At 41.9% G+C, this 16,596-nt stretch overlaps 1 protein-coding gene across 1 annotated transcript in view; it reads right to left on the bottom strand.

Moving 5' to 3' along the window:
- Positions 1-15,073, bottom strand: part of ism2a (isthmin 2a) — a 28,776-nt gene extending 13,703 nt beyond the window's left edge. Inside the window, exons 1-2 of the mRNA XM_084014050.1 lie at positions 14,692-15,073; positions 7,411-7,656 (exon numbers count right to left, since the gene is read on the bottom strand). Of these exons, the coding sequence (XP_083870176.1) occupies positions 7,411-7,656; positions 14,692-14,805 (360 nt within the window). The 5' untranslated portion in view covers positions 14,806-15,073. The remainder of the gene's footprint in view (positions 1-7,410; positions 7,657-14,691) is intronic.
- Between the last annotated feature and the right edge of the window lie 1,523 nt (positions 15,074-16,596).

Below are 16,596 nucleotides of genomic sequence, written 5' to 3'. Positions count from 1 at the left end.
CCTCGGTACATGGGGCGTCAACACTACCACTATGCTATCAGCTAAGTTACTGTTGTCATCAAATCAGTCAGATCTACTAGTGTCCTTATGATGGGGCAGTCATATTATACTACTACTAATACTATTAATACGACTTCCGCATTCACACAGTCGGCGAGTTTTTGCCAGCTGTCCTTCCTGCATTTGGCAGATGAAACTGTTGCCTTTTGCCTGCATTATATGTTTAACTTTTTCGTATTTCTGTAAGATTATGGTTCGCTCCTCGTACGTGAAATACGCCGCTCCGCTGCCGTAGACTGATCCATGTATGCGATTGGTCAAATGCTGCAAACGCCGCCTCTTTCATGTGCACGCGCTCGTAGCTGGACAGGTAAACCCTGGGTTGAGTTAACGAGTTGATAACCAGCTTCGTGTGACCTCAACTAATAGTATTAGTAGTAGTATAATATGACTGCCCCATAATAAGGGCACTAGTAGATCTGACTGATTTGAGTACAACAGTAACTTCGCTGATAGCTCAGTGGTAGAGTTACCGCCCCATGTTACGAGGCTCCTTGCAGTGGCCCAGGTTCTAATCCGCCCTGCGGCCGTCTTTTAAATCATGTCGTCACTCTTTCTTTAGTCCCTTTAAATCTTATGATGTCCTTCAGCAATAAAAGGCCGAACACATAACTTTAAAATAATGAATTTGTTGGTTGGATGTATTCTTATAATGTGGTTTATGACAATATCAGCCTCATTCTTTCAGCTGCAATCCCTGGTGTAAAGCTGGTGTAAAACGGACTTGGGAGCAAATCAAATAAATATAAAAACATAATTCAAAGTGGTAAGTAGGCTGTACGCTGACAAAGAAAAATCTTTCCCTCCGATGAGAATCTGTATCTCTCATATAAAACATTGTCAGACACAGACAAAAGGGTTTTGCCGGTCTCTGTACACTCTATAGTTCTCCTACGAGACCTTCTCACGATCCACCGAGCTTCTTTTTTTTTTTTTTTTATCCGCGCACCAAGACAGCTGATTGGTCAGTCGGCGGTGTGTTTCTCCACGTTGATCTCTTATCAGGAACATAACCTGCTCCGGAGCAGGTTAGCTCCACAGCGTAAGTTACCATGGCGATCTACCCCGGTAAGAAGTGAACCAGCGTCGTAGGACGGAAAACCCAGAGTTAACGCTTAAGTTACCTCGCTAAGCACAAATCCTGCTTCGTAGTACAGGCCCCAAGCCAGGATGAGCAGACACGGATTCATCAAGCCAGGTGAAACCAATCCTGGATAGGTGCGTGCTCATGGCTCCCTCAAATAGACCCCGCGGCCGATCACAGATTCACTGATTCACCATGGCAAATAGAGCGGCATACTTTTCCCCGCCAGAGGCAGAAATCCTCATGGAGGCATACCAGGAGGTCAGGCTGCTCTCACTCAGCTTTCGTACTAAAAAGTACGAAAAGTAAAGCACGATATTTTCGTATACTGTCCTACGTATTACACAGAGCCGTGGTCATGTTATGCTGGTTATTAGAGAGCATCAGACGTAAATCTAGACCTAAACTTGACCATATCCCTCTGGGGGCTTAGCTCAGGAGGTAGAGCGGGTTGACTGGCAACTGCAAGATTGCCGGTTCGATCGCTGGCTCCTCCTACGTGGTATTTACCTAACCTTAACTCTAAACCTAGCTAACGAAAGATCATATACATTCACTGAAGGAATAATATGAGAACAAAATGCAGTTTTTTTGCTAAGAATGTCATCAAAATGTACTTTAATACTTACCCACGGGTTACAATATTATGACTTCATTCTCGTAAATGTATGACTTTATTCTTGAAGTCTGTGAATTTTTATTTTTTCTCTGTGGCTCTAATATTCCATCATTTTATATATAGCCTTATAGTCTATGGGAAAATGTAAATTACCTAATGATAGCAACATCATCTAAAATCGTAATTTATCCAAAATGATTGAAAATAATGATCACAAATGTTTTAATAATGACAGTGGGTCTATATGTGATAACAATGTGTAGTGGGCAGTGGAATAGCTATTGGTTTCCGTTTGTGGTGACTGCTGACTGAGATAAGGGATGAGATTAAATAGATCCTGAAATTTAGCCTGGTCTGGAGCAGGCTAACTCCACAGAATAAATCTCCATGGTAACTTACACCATAACATATCCAACTGCCCCCTATCCAGCTTTTGTGCAACCGGATCACGGATAAGTTGAACCAGGATAACCAAGATATCCCGGCTTAATCCCTTATCCTAGTTGTGTGCAACAGGCCCCTGGTTAGGAGTGATTCACTGATCCGAGCAAGGAAGTTGAGGTATATCTAGGTCTCACCAGTGAGGGTAAAATGGAACTTGACATGGACATGCGATGTGGTGTGGTGTCAGTAGTGTTGATGGCCTTGTCCCGGACTGTTGTGGACTGTGTGTGGGAGCTGACCCAAAAAGCTAAGCTCTCGATTTACCATCTACATTCAGACCCTCAACCATGGTCAAAAGCTTTGGGTATTGACTGAAAGAATTAAATTGCAGATACAAGCGGCAAAAATTATTTTGAATTAATCCAAATTACTTAGAATTTTCCTTTGTATAGAGGCTGGGCTCAGCCTTAGCAAAAGGTTGAGGAGCTCAGACACCCAGAGGGAACATAGAGTAGATCCGCTGCTCCTTCATGTCAAAAGGAGCCAGTTGAAGTTGTTCAACATGTGATCAGGATCTTCCTTCCGCCCTTTAGAGATTTTCCAGGCAAGTCCAACTGGAAAGAGTATTGAAGATACTATACATTATATCTCTTCTGGCCTGGGAACACTCCAGGGTCTCCCAGGATTAGTTGGAAAGCATTGCTGGAGAGAGGGACGTCTGTAACACCCACCCAAGCCTGCTGCACCCGTAAACCCAGCCCCTGGTAAGAGGAGGAACATGAATGGATGGATTAATGGATTGACAGACGGACGGCTTATCCAAACAATCCCAAACGATTTGACTAAATTATCATTTTTTAGTACAATGTCCTAAAAACACCAGTATATTCACGAACTTGCCTCAGTGGCCCAAAGTTGACAGCTGTGACCAGCAGCCAACAGTAATAACGTCAAGCACAATGCATAGTGTTCCCTTTCCTTTTCTTGCAAGACATTAACAGCGGATGAGCCACACTTGAGCCTGATGTGATTCCAGATATAAGCGAGTGAATGCACAGAATCTCACCAGCTGTGCTTGTCTTCTACCGCTAACTCATCAGATTGATAACTGATAATAATGTGCAGCCAGAGTGAAAATGCAGCATAGCCTTAAAAGTTTTAAATTCAGTTGCCACAACATAGCGACTCTTCCAGCTAACGGTACAACACGTTAACAGAGCAAACAGCAACAGTGCTTGGCAATGCCATGACAATGCTGCTGGTTGGGACGGTGTGGTCAGCTGTACCCTGTATGTATCTGTGTGAGAGCAGAGGGACGGTAACTAAAAGGCACATGGTCAGTCGGCTATGTCAACAGGGTGAGGAGAAGCTCTGATAACAACACACACAGAGGGACAGTAACTTCTTGTTTGTGTATAGATGCAATAACATTTTCTTTTCATGGAATCACCCATCTCAGCATAGAGTTCATCTAAAATGTTACATATCACATATTTTAATTAAATGACTACATTTTACATGTATCAATAAAATAAACATGCATTTAAAAGAACTGTTCTACAAATAGTTATGTTATATAAAACTTTACAGGTTGGTACAAGCTCTCAGACTTGATGAGGGGAGTGATGTCACTGCTGTATTTTAACATCAGATTGAACCTTCTTTTATGAAAGAGGGTTGTTGTGCACTGGGGGAAGGGCCTGATGGAAAGATTAACTGATGGCAGGTTCACTTCTGATTATATCTGTTTCTCGCTATAAACATGTGTATACACACATACACTCACAGGACTCAACAAAACTTGCTTTCCCAATAGCAACTGTTTATAAAGACAAAGCTCAGGACAGAGACCAACCTGAATAACAGAGTAAACATGTATATTATTCCTGAACTAGTCACATTATATGAATAGAATATCTTATGAGTCTCGACTGTATGTTTGTGTGTGATATACAGTCAATGCATTGTTTTCTTCTCCAGGGAATAAAATGTTTCAGTTTTTATTTTACGGTATATATTACAGATGAATCATATACCACAACACCTCTGCAGAAAAATAGTGCGCCCTGAGATACGACTCTGTAACGACGCTCTGTAACATATGACACTCATAAGACAACTATGTGGGATGTACTGGTTGATTATCACTGGGAGAACATTGATAGCCTCACACACATCATCACTGACTACATAAACTTCTGTGTGGAGATCAGGTCCTCCTGAAGGAGAAGAAGAGGGCTTTTAAGTCAGGAGACAGAGAGGAACTGAGGATTGTGCAGCAGTAGATGAGGAAGAAGATCATAGAGGGAAAGAGCAGCTATAGGACGAAGATGGAGGACCAGCTGCAAAACAACGACGTCAGGGGAGTCTGGAGGAACCTGAATACCATCTCTGGGTATAAAGGGCCCACTTCCAAGCCTGTGAGGGACCTGCAGTGAGTGAATGACTTGAACTTTTTCTTCAACAAATTTGATAAGTCATTTGCCCCTTCCCCCACACAGTCGAGGCCATCGTCACCTCTCTGCCTCACCCCTCCCCTGCCCCCGACTCCACAACACATACAAAGACGTTTTTTGAGGCCTGCCATCCACATGGATCCGGCGTATTCGCTGCCTGAAAACGCACTTTTTTGAAACCAGCTCTCAGGGTGAAAAAGAAAAAAACGACACCCCTCTGTTTCGTGTTCGTTTTCATGTAGACGGCGAAAACGAAGACAATGACGTCATCGGCCCGCCCCTCGACCCTCGAGTCTGACTTCTTCCCCCGCGACGTCTCGTAACAACAACAACGGCGGCCGCCGTGCTTGTAGCAGATATTCTGCTCGTCTGTACAACCATGTGGATGGCCGGCCGTAACGCACAGGACTTGTTTGTTTACACACAAAAAACGTTTCCATGTGGATGGGGCCTTACTCTCACCACCAGCCAGGTACAGGGGGAACTGAGGAAGGCAGCGGGACCAGATGGCATCAGTCCAAGGCTCCTCAGGTCATTTGCTGATCACCTGTGTCGGACTCTCCCACCTTGGTCCTCCAGTGAGCTCGTCGATGGACCAACTTCAGTTTGCCTACCGGTCTGGCATTGGAGTGGACGACGCCATTATCTATAGTCCTGGTCACCATTATTGGCACCCTTTCATTTTTTGCATAACCTGTACAATATTTTCATAAATAAATGGAAATGGACCAAAATCATATGATCAGATTTTTTGAATTGGATGTCCAAATTAATGTCACAAAAATGATTATCATGTTTCAACTTACATGTTGTAATTTCCAAAAAGAAACAGAAAAAGACATGGACAATAATAAAGGCACCCCTCCTTAATATTTGGTTGCACAACCTTTGGCAGAGGGGCTGCACGGTGGTGTAGTGGGTAGCACTGTTGCCTCACAGCGGGTTTGATTCCTGGGTGAGGTTCGGGTTCCTTCTGTGTGGAGTTTGCATGTTCTCCCCGTGTATGTGTGGGTTCTCTCCGGGTTCTCCCACAGTCCAAAGACATGCAGGATGGGGATAGGTTCATTGAGGACTCTAAATTGCCCTCTAAAGTGTGAATGTGAGCGTGAATGGCTCTCTGTCTCTACATGTCGGCTCTGTGATGGATTGGCGACCTGTCCTGCCTTCACCCAATGACAGCTGGGATCGGCTCCAGCCCCCCCGCGACCCTGAATACAGGATAAGCGGTAGACGATGGATGGATAGATATTTCATCACCATTACTAACACAATTACTAACATTGGTTGTTCATTCTGTCACACATTTTTGGGGGGAATGTATTGCATTTGTGGACTTTGGGGGGTTTAGCTCAGGAGGTAGAGCGGGTTGGCTGGTAACCGCAAGATTGCCGGTTCGATCCCCGGCTCCTCCTAGCTGAGTGCCTGGTGTCCCTTAGCAAGACACCTCACCCTAATTGCTCCTGACGAGCTGGCTGTCGCCCTGCGTGCGTGAATGTGTGTGTGAATGGGTGAATGTCAGTCATAACTGTAAAGCGCTTTAGACAAAAGCGCTATAAAAATGAGGCCATTTATTTATTTTACCATTTGGACTGTATTGCGTCCTTAGAACATTAGAGGATTTTGTGTTCTGGATTTGAGATCTTCTGATTCATTCTTATTATGTGTTTCTTGTTTTATTTTGAAACTTGGCCTCTTTCATTGCAGACAACTTAATGAATCACGAAACAAACTTGGAATCATAAAGTTCAGCATTAAATGGTTCTTTATAAATAATATATATTGTACTTGAGATATTCAGGATGTTATGTGCATCTCACTTTGTTGAATTCCACATCAAAGTCACATCATCACGTCTGTAAAGCAGCTGCACATAGGGCTGGGCGATATGGAAAAAAATCTTATTGTGATAATTTTTCCCTATCAGTTGATTTATTCACAATATTAATAACTTTTTGAAATTAATTTCTGTCAAGCTTAAATGTTCCCTTTTACTCCTAAGTGAGATGTGAATATATGACAAGGTTAGTTTTCCTTTGTATAGATTCCAACTATTTTAAATATTTGGGAAAAAACACATAAATAGACAAAAACATACAGTACTCAGTACAAATTCAAGCAGCTTTCAAATGTAAATTAAGGAGAAAATCAAGGCTGTTGCTTTTCATCGTGTTTTTTTTCACTAGCATATTCCTCGGACCTGTCTTTTCAACAGTGTCCTCATCTTTCGAGCTTTTTTGTATGTCTTGTCTGTCAAAACATGGAAGGAATGATTTATATTGAAATTGTATCGACCCGTCTTTCTATCGAGGAAAAGTTCAATTGCGATAACACTAACGTTTTATCGCACAGCCATAGCTCCACTCTTTTCCTCACTTTTCGTAAAAGTCCACCTCCACCAGGTCTTGGCTTCAGAAACACTTGAAGGACATTTTGACCTTGTATATTCAGTTCTCATATGTTTTATATTTTAACTTTTTTCCCTTTTTCCTTTTATTTCTCCAAACCATGTGTAGATGTCTGGGGTTAATGGAGAAGTTGCAGCACCCCACTGTTAACGTCCTGCATATGGTAACCTAAGACGCTCTGCTGACTCAAACCAGCTGCATGGGATGAATGCAGCGAAAGGGAGATACATGCTGTTGAGAGTCAAAAGTGATGGAGGAGGATTCGGTCACACCCGCACCTATGTGATCACTGGTTTAATATGGAACACCTGCATGTCACTGGTAATGTGAACCCCTCATTCAATGAGAAAAGTGACCTACTTTCAAACATACATTTGTCAAACAGTTTAACTTCCTGCCTACCTGGATGTCGGGGTTCTCTGAGCCCATGTCTGAATTAGCCAGCTCTGGGAAGTTCCTCAGGTCCAGGATGAAGAGCTCAGGGTCCACCTCAGGTTCAGGTGGGAGGATACCCTGGTGATGGTGCTGGGACCAGCGTTGTCTGGACCTTGGGTCAGATGGACCAGAGGGAAGTGTCTGCAGCAGGTTCTCCTGCTGGAGCTCCTCAAGTGTCTGATGACTGTTGCCATGACTCGGCTCTGCTGTCAACTTGAGGGGGGAAACAGACAGGGATCATTTATGGTTATTTTATCTTCCAAAAATGCCATTGTTTAAAGGAAAACACCACCGCATTTCCATACTGAACTATGTTCTGCTCTGATCTTAGACGAGGTGATACATACCTCCCTCTCCTCTGTGCGTGCACTCAATGGCTCTTGCGCGCACTCCGCGCAGCGCTAATTTGCTAGCATGTAGCTTGTCCCAGTATATTCCTTAGGATCCAAAGGGGGGTGAAGTTAGAAGCAACCAAGCACTTCCACGTTGTCCCTATTTAAATACGGTTACGTGAGTAGTTACACGACCAAAGTTTGGTTACACAAAATGAAACATGCCAATTGTTCTAAGCGGTCGGCGCAGTAATATCATCACTCCGCTCCCCCTCTTACTTCCGTCAATAGAACCTATGTGACCTGCACGCCGTCGCCTGCACTACCTGTAGTAGTTTGTGCACAGTTGAGGAAGCATCAGGTTGTAGTAAGATAGTTTGTGAACAATCAAACATCATGGTTATAACGTGCATCGTACAGGGTTGTGAAAACAAGCAGAAGGTATATAGTCCCGTCATGTTTTGAGTGATGATATTACTGCGCCGACGTCGAAGTGCTTCCAGTTGTTATTCCGCCATACTATATAGTTATCCTTGTTATCCGCTTAGAAAAATTGGCATGTTTCATTTTGTGTAACCAAACTTGGGTCGTGTAACTACTCACGTAACCGTATTTAAATAGGGACAACGTGGAAGTGCTTGGTCGCTTCTAACTTCACCCCCCTTTGGATCCTAAGGACAAGCTACATGCTAGCAAATTAGCGCTGCGCGGAGTGCGCTCAAGAGCCATTGAGTGCACGCACAGAGGAGAGGGAGGTATGTATCACCTCGTCTAAGATCAGAGCAGAACATAGTTCAGTATGGAAATGCGGTGGTGTTTTCCTTTAAACTCCTTTAAGAAGCCATCCCTCAATCCCTCTGTTTTAAGTAATTTAGACCCATCTCCAATATTTTTAGAAAAAACTATATCCACTCGGGGGATTTCTGTTATGAATTACAATGAAATTAAGTTATCAGACTTGTTTCCACTCTCTACACAGCACTGAGACTTCCCTCGTCAAGGTTAACAATAACTTACTACTTGCAGCAGACACATGCCTCTCCTTGACCTCACCTCAAACTTTGACACAGAGGACCATAATATCTTAATCAGCTGTCTGAAAAAGCATGTTGACATCCGTTAGATGGCTCGGGATTGTTTCACCTCTCAGCTCTTTTCAATTTACATGCCTCCTTTGGGGGATATCATTTGTAAACACAATGTCCAGTGCCAATGTTATGCGGACGACACCCAGCTCTATGTCCGACTTAAGCATGGGGAGATAGGTAATTTGACCGGTGTCATGTCGTGCCTAGCTGACATAAAGTGCCCCCCCAATGCTATCAGCTCCATGCAGTCTAATCTTGGTGGCCTGTTCACCAATGTTAAATCTACTGCCCCTAATCTGGGGGTGATTTTTGACCCTAATCTCTATTTTAATGGCCAAATACGAGTGTTGTTCAATCGTGTTTTTTCCAGTTGAGGAATATCGCTAAAATCAGGTCCTTCGTATCTTGTACAGACCTTGAAAAGGTTATCCAGGCTTTTATTTACTCACGTTTAGATTATTATTACTCCGTATACTGGGCTGAGTCAGAAAGCCACATGCCGCCTCCAGCTGTACAAAAAACTGCTGCTAGGCTTTTAACTAATTCTAGGAGACGAGACCATATTACTCCTGTCCTTGCCTCTCTTCACTGATTGCCTGTAGTTTTTAGAGTTGATTTTAAGATCTTTTAAATTTCTGCATGATCTGGCTCCAAGTTATATTTAGTCCCCTATGAGCCTGAGTGTAGCCTGAGATCCTCGGGTAGGGGTCTCCTGGTTGTTCCCAAATCACGCCTTGTCACCAAAGGTGACCGGGCTTTTGGTGTACAGGCCCCTCAGTTGTAAAACTCCCTGCTTGAGCTAAATCAGCTACAAGCTAAATGAGTATCATCTTTTAAGTCTCTTCTCAAAATACATTTTTCTGTTAAAACTTTCTTGTAGTAGTTTTATTATTTTAACACATTGCTGTCTTCCGTTTGCTCTATTTTATGTTTTTGTTAGAACTTATTGTACTCGCTTACAATGTTTTTTGTGTGTAATTTTTTAAGTATGTTTTATTCTGTTCTGTGAAGCACTTTGTAATCCTGTTTCGAAAAGGTCTATACAAATAAAGTTTATTATTATTATTATGTCAAACCGGAACTGCTCTATAATGCTTAAAATGCATAAAATTGTGTCCCACTATTCTGTGTGGTCCCACAAGCTCTCTCTTGGATCCCCTTTTAGCCTCCGATGATGCTCAATTTGCGTCATCACTTTGGTTAGAGGGGGTAATACTACAACACTAGTTCCTCATGTTTTCAACCCGCTTATAGGGGGTGGGACACACTGAGGCTACAGACTTATTACAGATCAGCGGTGGGACCTCACTTGAGATCCAGGGTGTGAGCAGAACTGGACCAGTCCTTTTATAATAAATTGCCGCTCTGCGTTCTGTCCAAATTCCGGTCGCCGGCCATACCGCCAAGTTTGCCACCGGACTGCCAGCCCGGTAAGCTTGCAAAAGTACCGCCGCCACTTTCCTTCTCTGGTTACAAAGGAATCAAACCATAAACTCATTTTTTGAATGTTGAGAGATAATGAGTCAGGTGTGGAGTAGGGCCATTTTTTCATAGACTTCCATGCAATCTGAAACCAGAGGAGTTGCCCCCGGATGGCCAATAGAGAGAATGCAGATGTAAGGCACTTCAGATTGGCTTTACTTTTCTGAGTTTCTGCCTGGTCCCATCTCTAATTGGTAATGGCATCTGGTACATCCATGGTTCTACAGAATGAATCCTAATGACATTTCTTGAGCCTTAGCTGTGCTTTGCCTACACACAGCAGGGCTGTAGATTAGCAATCTTCTCACTTTTGACACGCTAAGTAAGTTTGACAGACATAAGGTGATCATATTTTCAAACCCTCAGTCCTTAAGTGTGTTGCATACATGCATGTTCATGCATGTATGCACTTATGGCGTTTTCATTGGGATGGGGTGACAGCACACTTACTTTGCGCATCTTTCAATACCATGGCTGAAAAATTATAACACTTGGACACAACAATACACACGGTTGTCTAAAATAACAAAAAATAGCATTTGTTAGATACCTTTTTAAAACTTCAAATGGGATCAAATCAAAATTAATCTCTGGCCGTTGACTACTGTAGATATTTTTCCAAAATTACTAGAAGCCTCTCTACGTGTGTGACCGCCTTATTTAAGCACAACATTGTCCAGTGAGAGCCCCAGCATATTCCCTCATTAAAACCACAGAGGCAACGAATCCATTCACACAATCGTCATGTGAAGCATATATATTCTGATACATAGATTGTGATATACAGTTTCATCTTTACCTCATCTTGGGTGCACGACATTTGAGAGCTGTCCATCTCACACAGCCCATTCTACAATAAAGCACACAACTTAAACTTGAACTGGCTCAAGAATTTGACGCCATCCACAACATGTGGCATCTGCTTCAGCGTGCCTCTTTAAAGGGACTGGAGAGTGACGATTGTCTATTCAGGATTATTATTATTAAAGCAGTAGCACCTTCATGTAATTGTTCCATGAATGTGAGTGACCCCTGCAAACAACACTCAATATCACCCTGTTCACATTCCTCTTACAGGAGGAAACTGGTTACTCCTTACTGATTGAGTAAAGTCGTTGTGTGTAAAATAGGAAATTGATATTGCAACGTTGGACTAAATCAGGCGTCAAGGCTCCCTGTGAGCAACATGAACCCAAGTGCTCGCTTGAATAACAACACAGAAGTCAGACAGAAGGAAGACAGGAGTGGAGCTGTGAGACCAGAGGGAAAATGACGCCAGGAAAATCAATCAATCAATCAATCTATCTATCCATCTATCTAACGTATTGTGTCATAGGATGTCGGAATAGGACTACAGACAGACTACAAAGAGAACTGGATTGATGAAATCATCTGGAATTCTGGTCTCTGCAGCTTCATATCAGTTTTCTCCTGTTTATCACACACAATGATACATCAATGATGTAGTAAATAACCATAAAATAGTTACATGCTCAGGCTATTTAGTAAAGGTAAACACAGCTGATAAATCTTAGCAACATTATCATTTTGGCAGAGGTAGCATGTAAACAGTTTAACTAGCTAAGGTTATAAAAGCATCATACGGTAATAATCTTTCTGTGATATGCCATTTAATTTTAACTATGACTGAGCACAAACTTTGCAAAGACTTGGGACACTTCATATCATTGGTTTTACGATGTAATGACTGAGGACGATAGGTCTACTGATTTTGCACCAACTTTAGAAGATGTCCGTCCACTGTAACTTAGTCTATTTAGTTGGATCTTTAAAATAAGTATGGTTAAGGAAACCCATTGATAACAGTAAGCTTATTAATGTCAGACAGCCCATCTTCTGCTGGAAAACCAGACATCCAGATGATCTATATTTTTTTGTGATTTTGGCACTCACATGTGACAACGCGACTACAAAACTGTCACTTTCTGACAGCAGTTTGGCTCCGCCCACAAAATACAAAATTGCTGTTGAAAAACATAAAATAAAAAAAAAGTTAATTGTGCACTGTGCAGACCAGGCCAGACTAGGTCCTGCACCAAGGGTCACAGATGATCTAGTGCAGTGTTTCCTTTAGAATTTTTTCCAGGCCCGGTGGTACCCTCTTATGATGGCATATTGGCCCAGTCGGCTTTGGTGCAGCAGGCAGTCAATGTATATTTGTGTTTACATTTTTATTTACTCTGTGCACCACCATTCCTATAACATTGGAGGGGAAACACTGTAGGGATAAACAATATCTGATTTATGTATTTCCTATTTATGTTGCCAAAAGTTGCATTTCACTTTGCAGCCTTGACAAGGCAGAACTAACTTACAAAAGTGAGTAAAAAGCAGGAAGAGTCAGTTAACAGCTGTTATCATGTAACTCAACTGATGGAGGGCACTGCTGATTTTTAGATTAAAATGCTGCTCACAAATGTTCTTTCACCTCTTCACCAACTGCGGTCCAAAACCCAGCCAGCCATTTGTCCATTCATAAGACTTGACTGAGAGTCTCTGTCTGAGCATGTTAATGTGAAGGTTACTTCACCTGGCGACTACATGCAGGGTACAGCTGCAGCATTAGCACTTCCACTACAGTTTCACTGCAGTTAACAACAGTCAAATGGTCACAAAGTCGATTTGTATGTACAAATTCTAAATGTTTTTGTGTTGCTCAGCATGACTTGCAAACTAATGTACTTCAGTTAGAAGTATCGTTTGTGCCTGATCCACATTACTTTCTTCTTAGTTAAATTTCAACAACAAACTCTGTTAGTTAGGATTAGTCAGCAAAACCTCTTAGTCAGGTTTCGGCAAAAAACAACAACAACAAAAAAACATTACATCTAGGCAACAAAACTGTTAGTTTAGACAACAAAACCAACATTAGGTTTAGTCAACAAAACAAAGACTTGGTTTAGCAAACACAACCAAAGGTAGGTTTAGCCCAGATATCTTCAACAGGGGGTCTGTGACCCCTAGGGGATCTGCAGAGTTACTGCAGGGGGTCCCAGAAATTACCTATTTTTTCTTCAAAAATGTACAAAAATACATTAACATGAATACAACCTATAATAAGCAATTATAAATATTCCTATTTGTTCATTGTTATGAGGTGAAATTGTGATGTAGAAATGCCAATATAGAATTCAAATGTTTTTTAAATATATGAATCTGTCAAAATTATTATTTTAATGGCTTAGCATTATATACATCATTACAACATACTTTTATAAATGGTAGTATAGGCTGCACTAGAGATTATTATTTGCCCGGTTTAATAAGCAACACAATTTTATAGGATATGTAAGCCAAGGGGTCCTTGGCCTTAAAACCATTGAAGACCTCTGGTTTAGACAACAAAACCAAGTTTAGCATTAGGTTTTCGTAACAAAAAAGGGTACCAATGCTTCACTTCACAACAACGATTTTGGACATGCGGTGTCCGTGTGGTCGTTAAATTCCTGTGTTGTTCGACCCATCCACCTGCCCACCACCCAACCATAAGTAGTCTCTCTCATTATTAATACGTTGTATTATAACTGACAATACAACATCACACACGTCACAAGCTCTGGATGTTGCATAGCCACATGTGTTTAATTCATGTGGCCACCATGAAAAAGGATCATAATAAACATCCAATTGACATAGTTCTAGTGCTGAGAGACATGAAAATGTGTGTCCCTGAACACGAAACCAGTGGACTATTTCATGACCTTATCACTAAACGAAGTGGAAATGCAAAATGTGTTTTAGCAGTCCTTCACAACCACCATACAGCTCAGCTCCTGTGTTGCTGCAGAACCGTAGCAGTGTCCATCAGAGCAAATGGAGTGGGCCAATGCAAGTAACTGCTGAACCTCCAGTTGATGTTGGGGCATCTTCACATGGCAGCAACCTCTGGTTCTGAAAAATGTGACACTAATAATCCTAATCCAAAATAACTGTGATTCAAGATTTAATCCAAATAACCATAAAAAATTACATATTTCACATATTTTTGTAAATTAGGGATATTGTGTATAACTAAAATGAAGAAAAAAATCCGTTAGCCTAATCCCTTATGTTTCTGCCATGTTAGTGAGCAAGAACAGCTTTAAAAGTCACGATTATCCCGTTTTTATTGCATTCGTTATTTAAAAATCCTTTATGTCCCATCCCTACTTCTGATGTAAAATGTTTTGAAACTGAAATTGATATAAGTAACACAATTTGTCGATATTAAATATGCAAGAATACTTTCGTGTAGGCTATAGTGTAAAATAAGAATGCGTTTCAAATATGCATGTCACAGTCCTGCAGCCGTTTAATCCTGCAGGACAGGACAGAACGGTTTTTACCTCAGTAGGAGCCGCTGCGGTCTCCGTGTCTCTGGCTGAATTCCCCCTGAAGTGCGTGGGGAGTCCGCGGACTGACACCGAGATCACGGTGAGGACCAGCAGCCACCGCTGCATCTTCCCGACTGTAACTGTGTCTCAGTGGACCGTTATGTCAGCAGCAGAGAAGAAGACATGTAATCGGTGTGTTGTCCCTGCGCCTCCTCGCTCCTCGGATTGTGAATATCCGCTTTCTAATGTTGGGGGCTCATTTCTTTCTCAAACCCACGATACGTTTCCGCTCGTTGTTCACGTCTCCGCTTTTAGTGTTAAACTCCGTCAGTAGTCCGCCGCTGTAGTCCACAGTAACCCGGGTCCTGGTCTCTGCTGATTGACATCGAGTCCCTCATCGCTTCCTCTGGTCTCAGTTCAGTTTGTAGTATTGGCTTTAAAGGAGCAACCCCCCCTCCCTCTACTGAATGACGCAACGGAGGGAGGGAGTAGGCCTACTACTAGTACTACTAGTCTTTGTTCTTTCTGTCATCACACAGATGGAACAACATATTTTTGGTGACTGTACCTTTGAGTAGGCTACCCTTAAAAAAGACTGCTATAGGCTAACAAACAAAAAAAACAAAACAAACAAAAAACACACACACACACACATTAAAAATGTGTTTTTTTGTTTTTGTTTTGAAATTCCTGACTGACAAATCTCAGTAACGCGCGTTACAATGCATTTTAAACCCGAAATCAATTGGTGTGTTATTTTTATACAAATTCACCATCACTGCGAGATCCACAGAGGAGAAATAAATCCGCGCAAATGTTTACTTCCTCTTACTGCTAGTGATTGAGGAGATGATGGCAGCAGCAGAGTCAGACTCTACATTCGCGATAGTGTTGGGCAAGTTACTTCAAAAGCGTAATGCATTATTTATTACTTGTTACTGTCATTTCAAAGTAATTAGTTACAATATTACTGTCTTTGAATTGTAAGGCATTACACTACTTTTACATTACTTTTGCATTACTTTTCGCCAAAATAAAAGGAAATATGGATCCTGTGTTCTCAATAGATCTTCTTGTGTTCAATGCAGCTCATTACAAAGCAGAATGTGAAGTTTTTGCTTCAAAATAAAAGAAGGAAAACGGAAAATGACTCCCATTATTCGTTTTAAAATCGGAAAACGAGAAACAGAAAATGGCTCGTTAACTGATATTAGATATTGTGTTCATGAATGGGATTCGGGGATGAAATAACAGTGCCATTTTTCATTCCAGATACTTCTTTTTTTAATGACCCGGAAGGTGCTGTGTTATGCTGCGAAATTACCTGAAAGCCTACCCTACCTAAAGAAAAGGACATTTAAGATTTCATTTTCAAAAGATGCCCCAGCAAATAGGTACCAACATTCAATTTGAAATGTCAAATTTGAAAATTGAAATGCATTAGCAGAAAGGCTTTTGCATTTCAGATCATAGCTGCGTTATTTGGCTCATAAATGAAATTAGTAATAAATAATCCAAACTGCATTTTCATTTTCTTATCAAGACTGCTCATTCTGTGACAAGACTGCTCATTCTGTGACACAACTAAAAAGAACATTGCTTTTTCGTTTTCATGCCCGCGACCCGCAAAAAAAGGTAACATAATTCAATTTGGATTCGCAATCCCAAGCGGCGCAGGAGAGTGACGTCAGTGGCAGTTCTTCTCCTTCCGGGTTGGTTGGGCTCACCTGCACACAAGTCCCAATTCAGGGTCTGCAGCCTTCGGAGGACCCAGCCTTCGCGGTCTACGGAGGCAACACCTTCGGGGCAAAAGGAGAGGCGGCTGCAGCGACACCGGCGGCTTGTTTATCTCCGGCTGGGAGAGAGCCGTGGGGAGGTAACGTTAAAGCTGTTATTTTAACCCATATTAATGTTCAT

This window comes from Eutrigla gurnardus (assembly GCF_963514095.1).
Source record: "Eutrigla gurnardus genome assembly, chromosome: 7".
NCBI classification, from domain to species: domain Eukaryota; kingdom Metazoa; phylum Chordata; class Actinopteri; order Perciformes; family Triglidae; genus Eutrigla; species Eutrigla gurnardus.
This window is presented reverse-complemented; position numbering and strand designations above follow the sequence as displayed.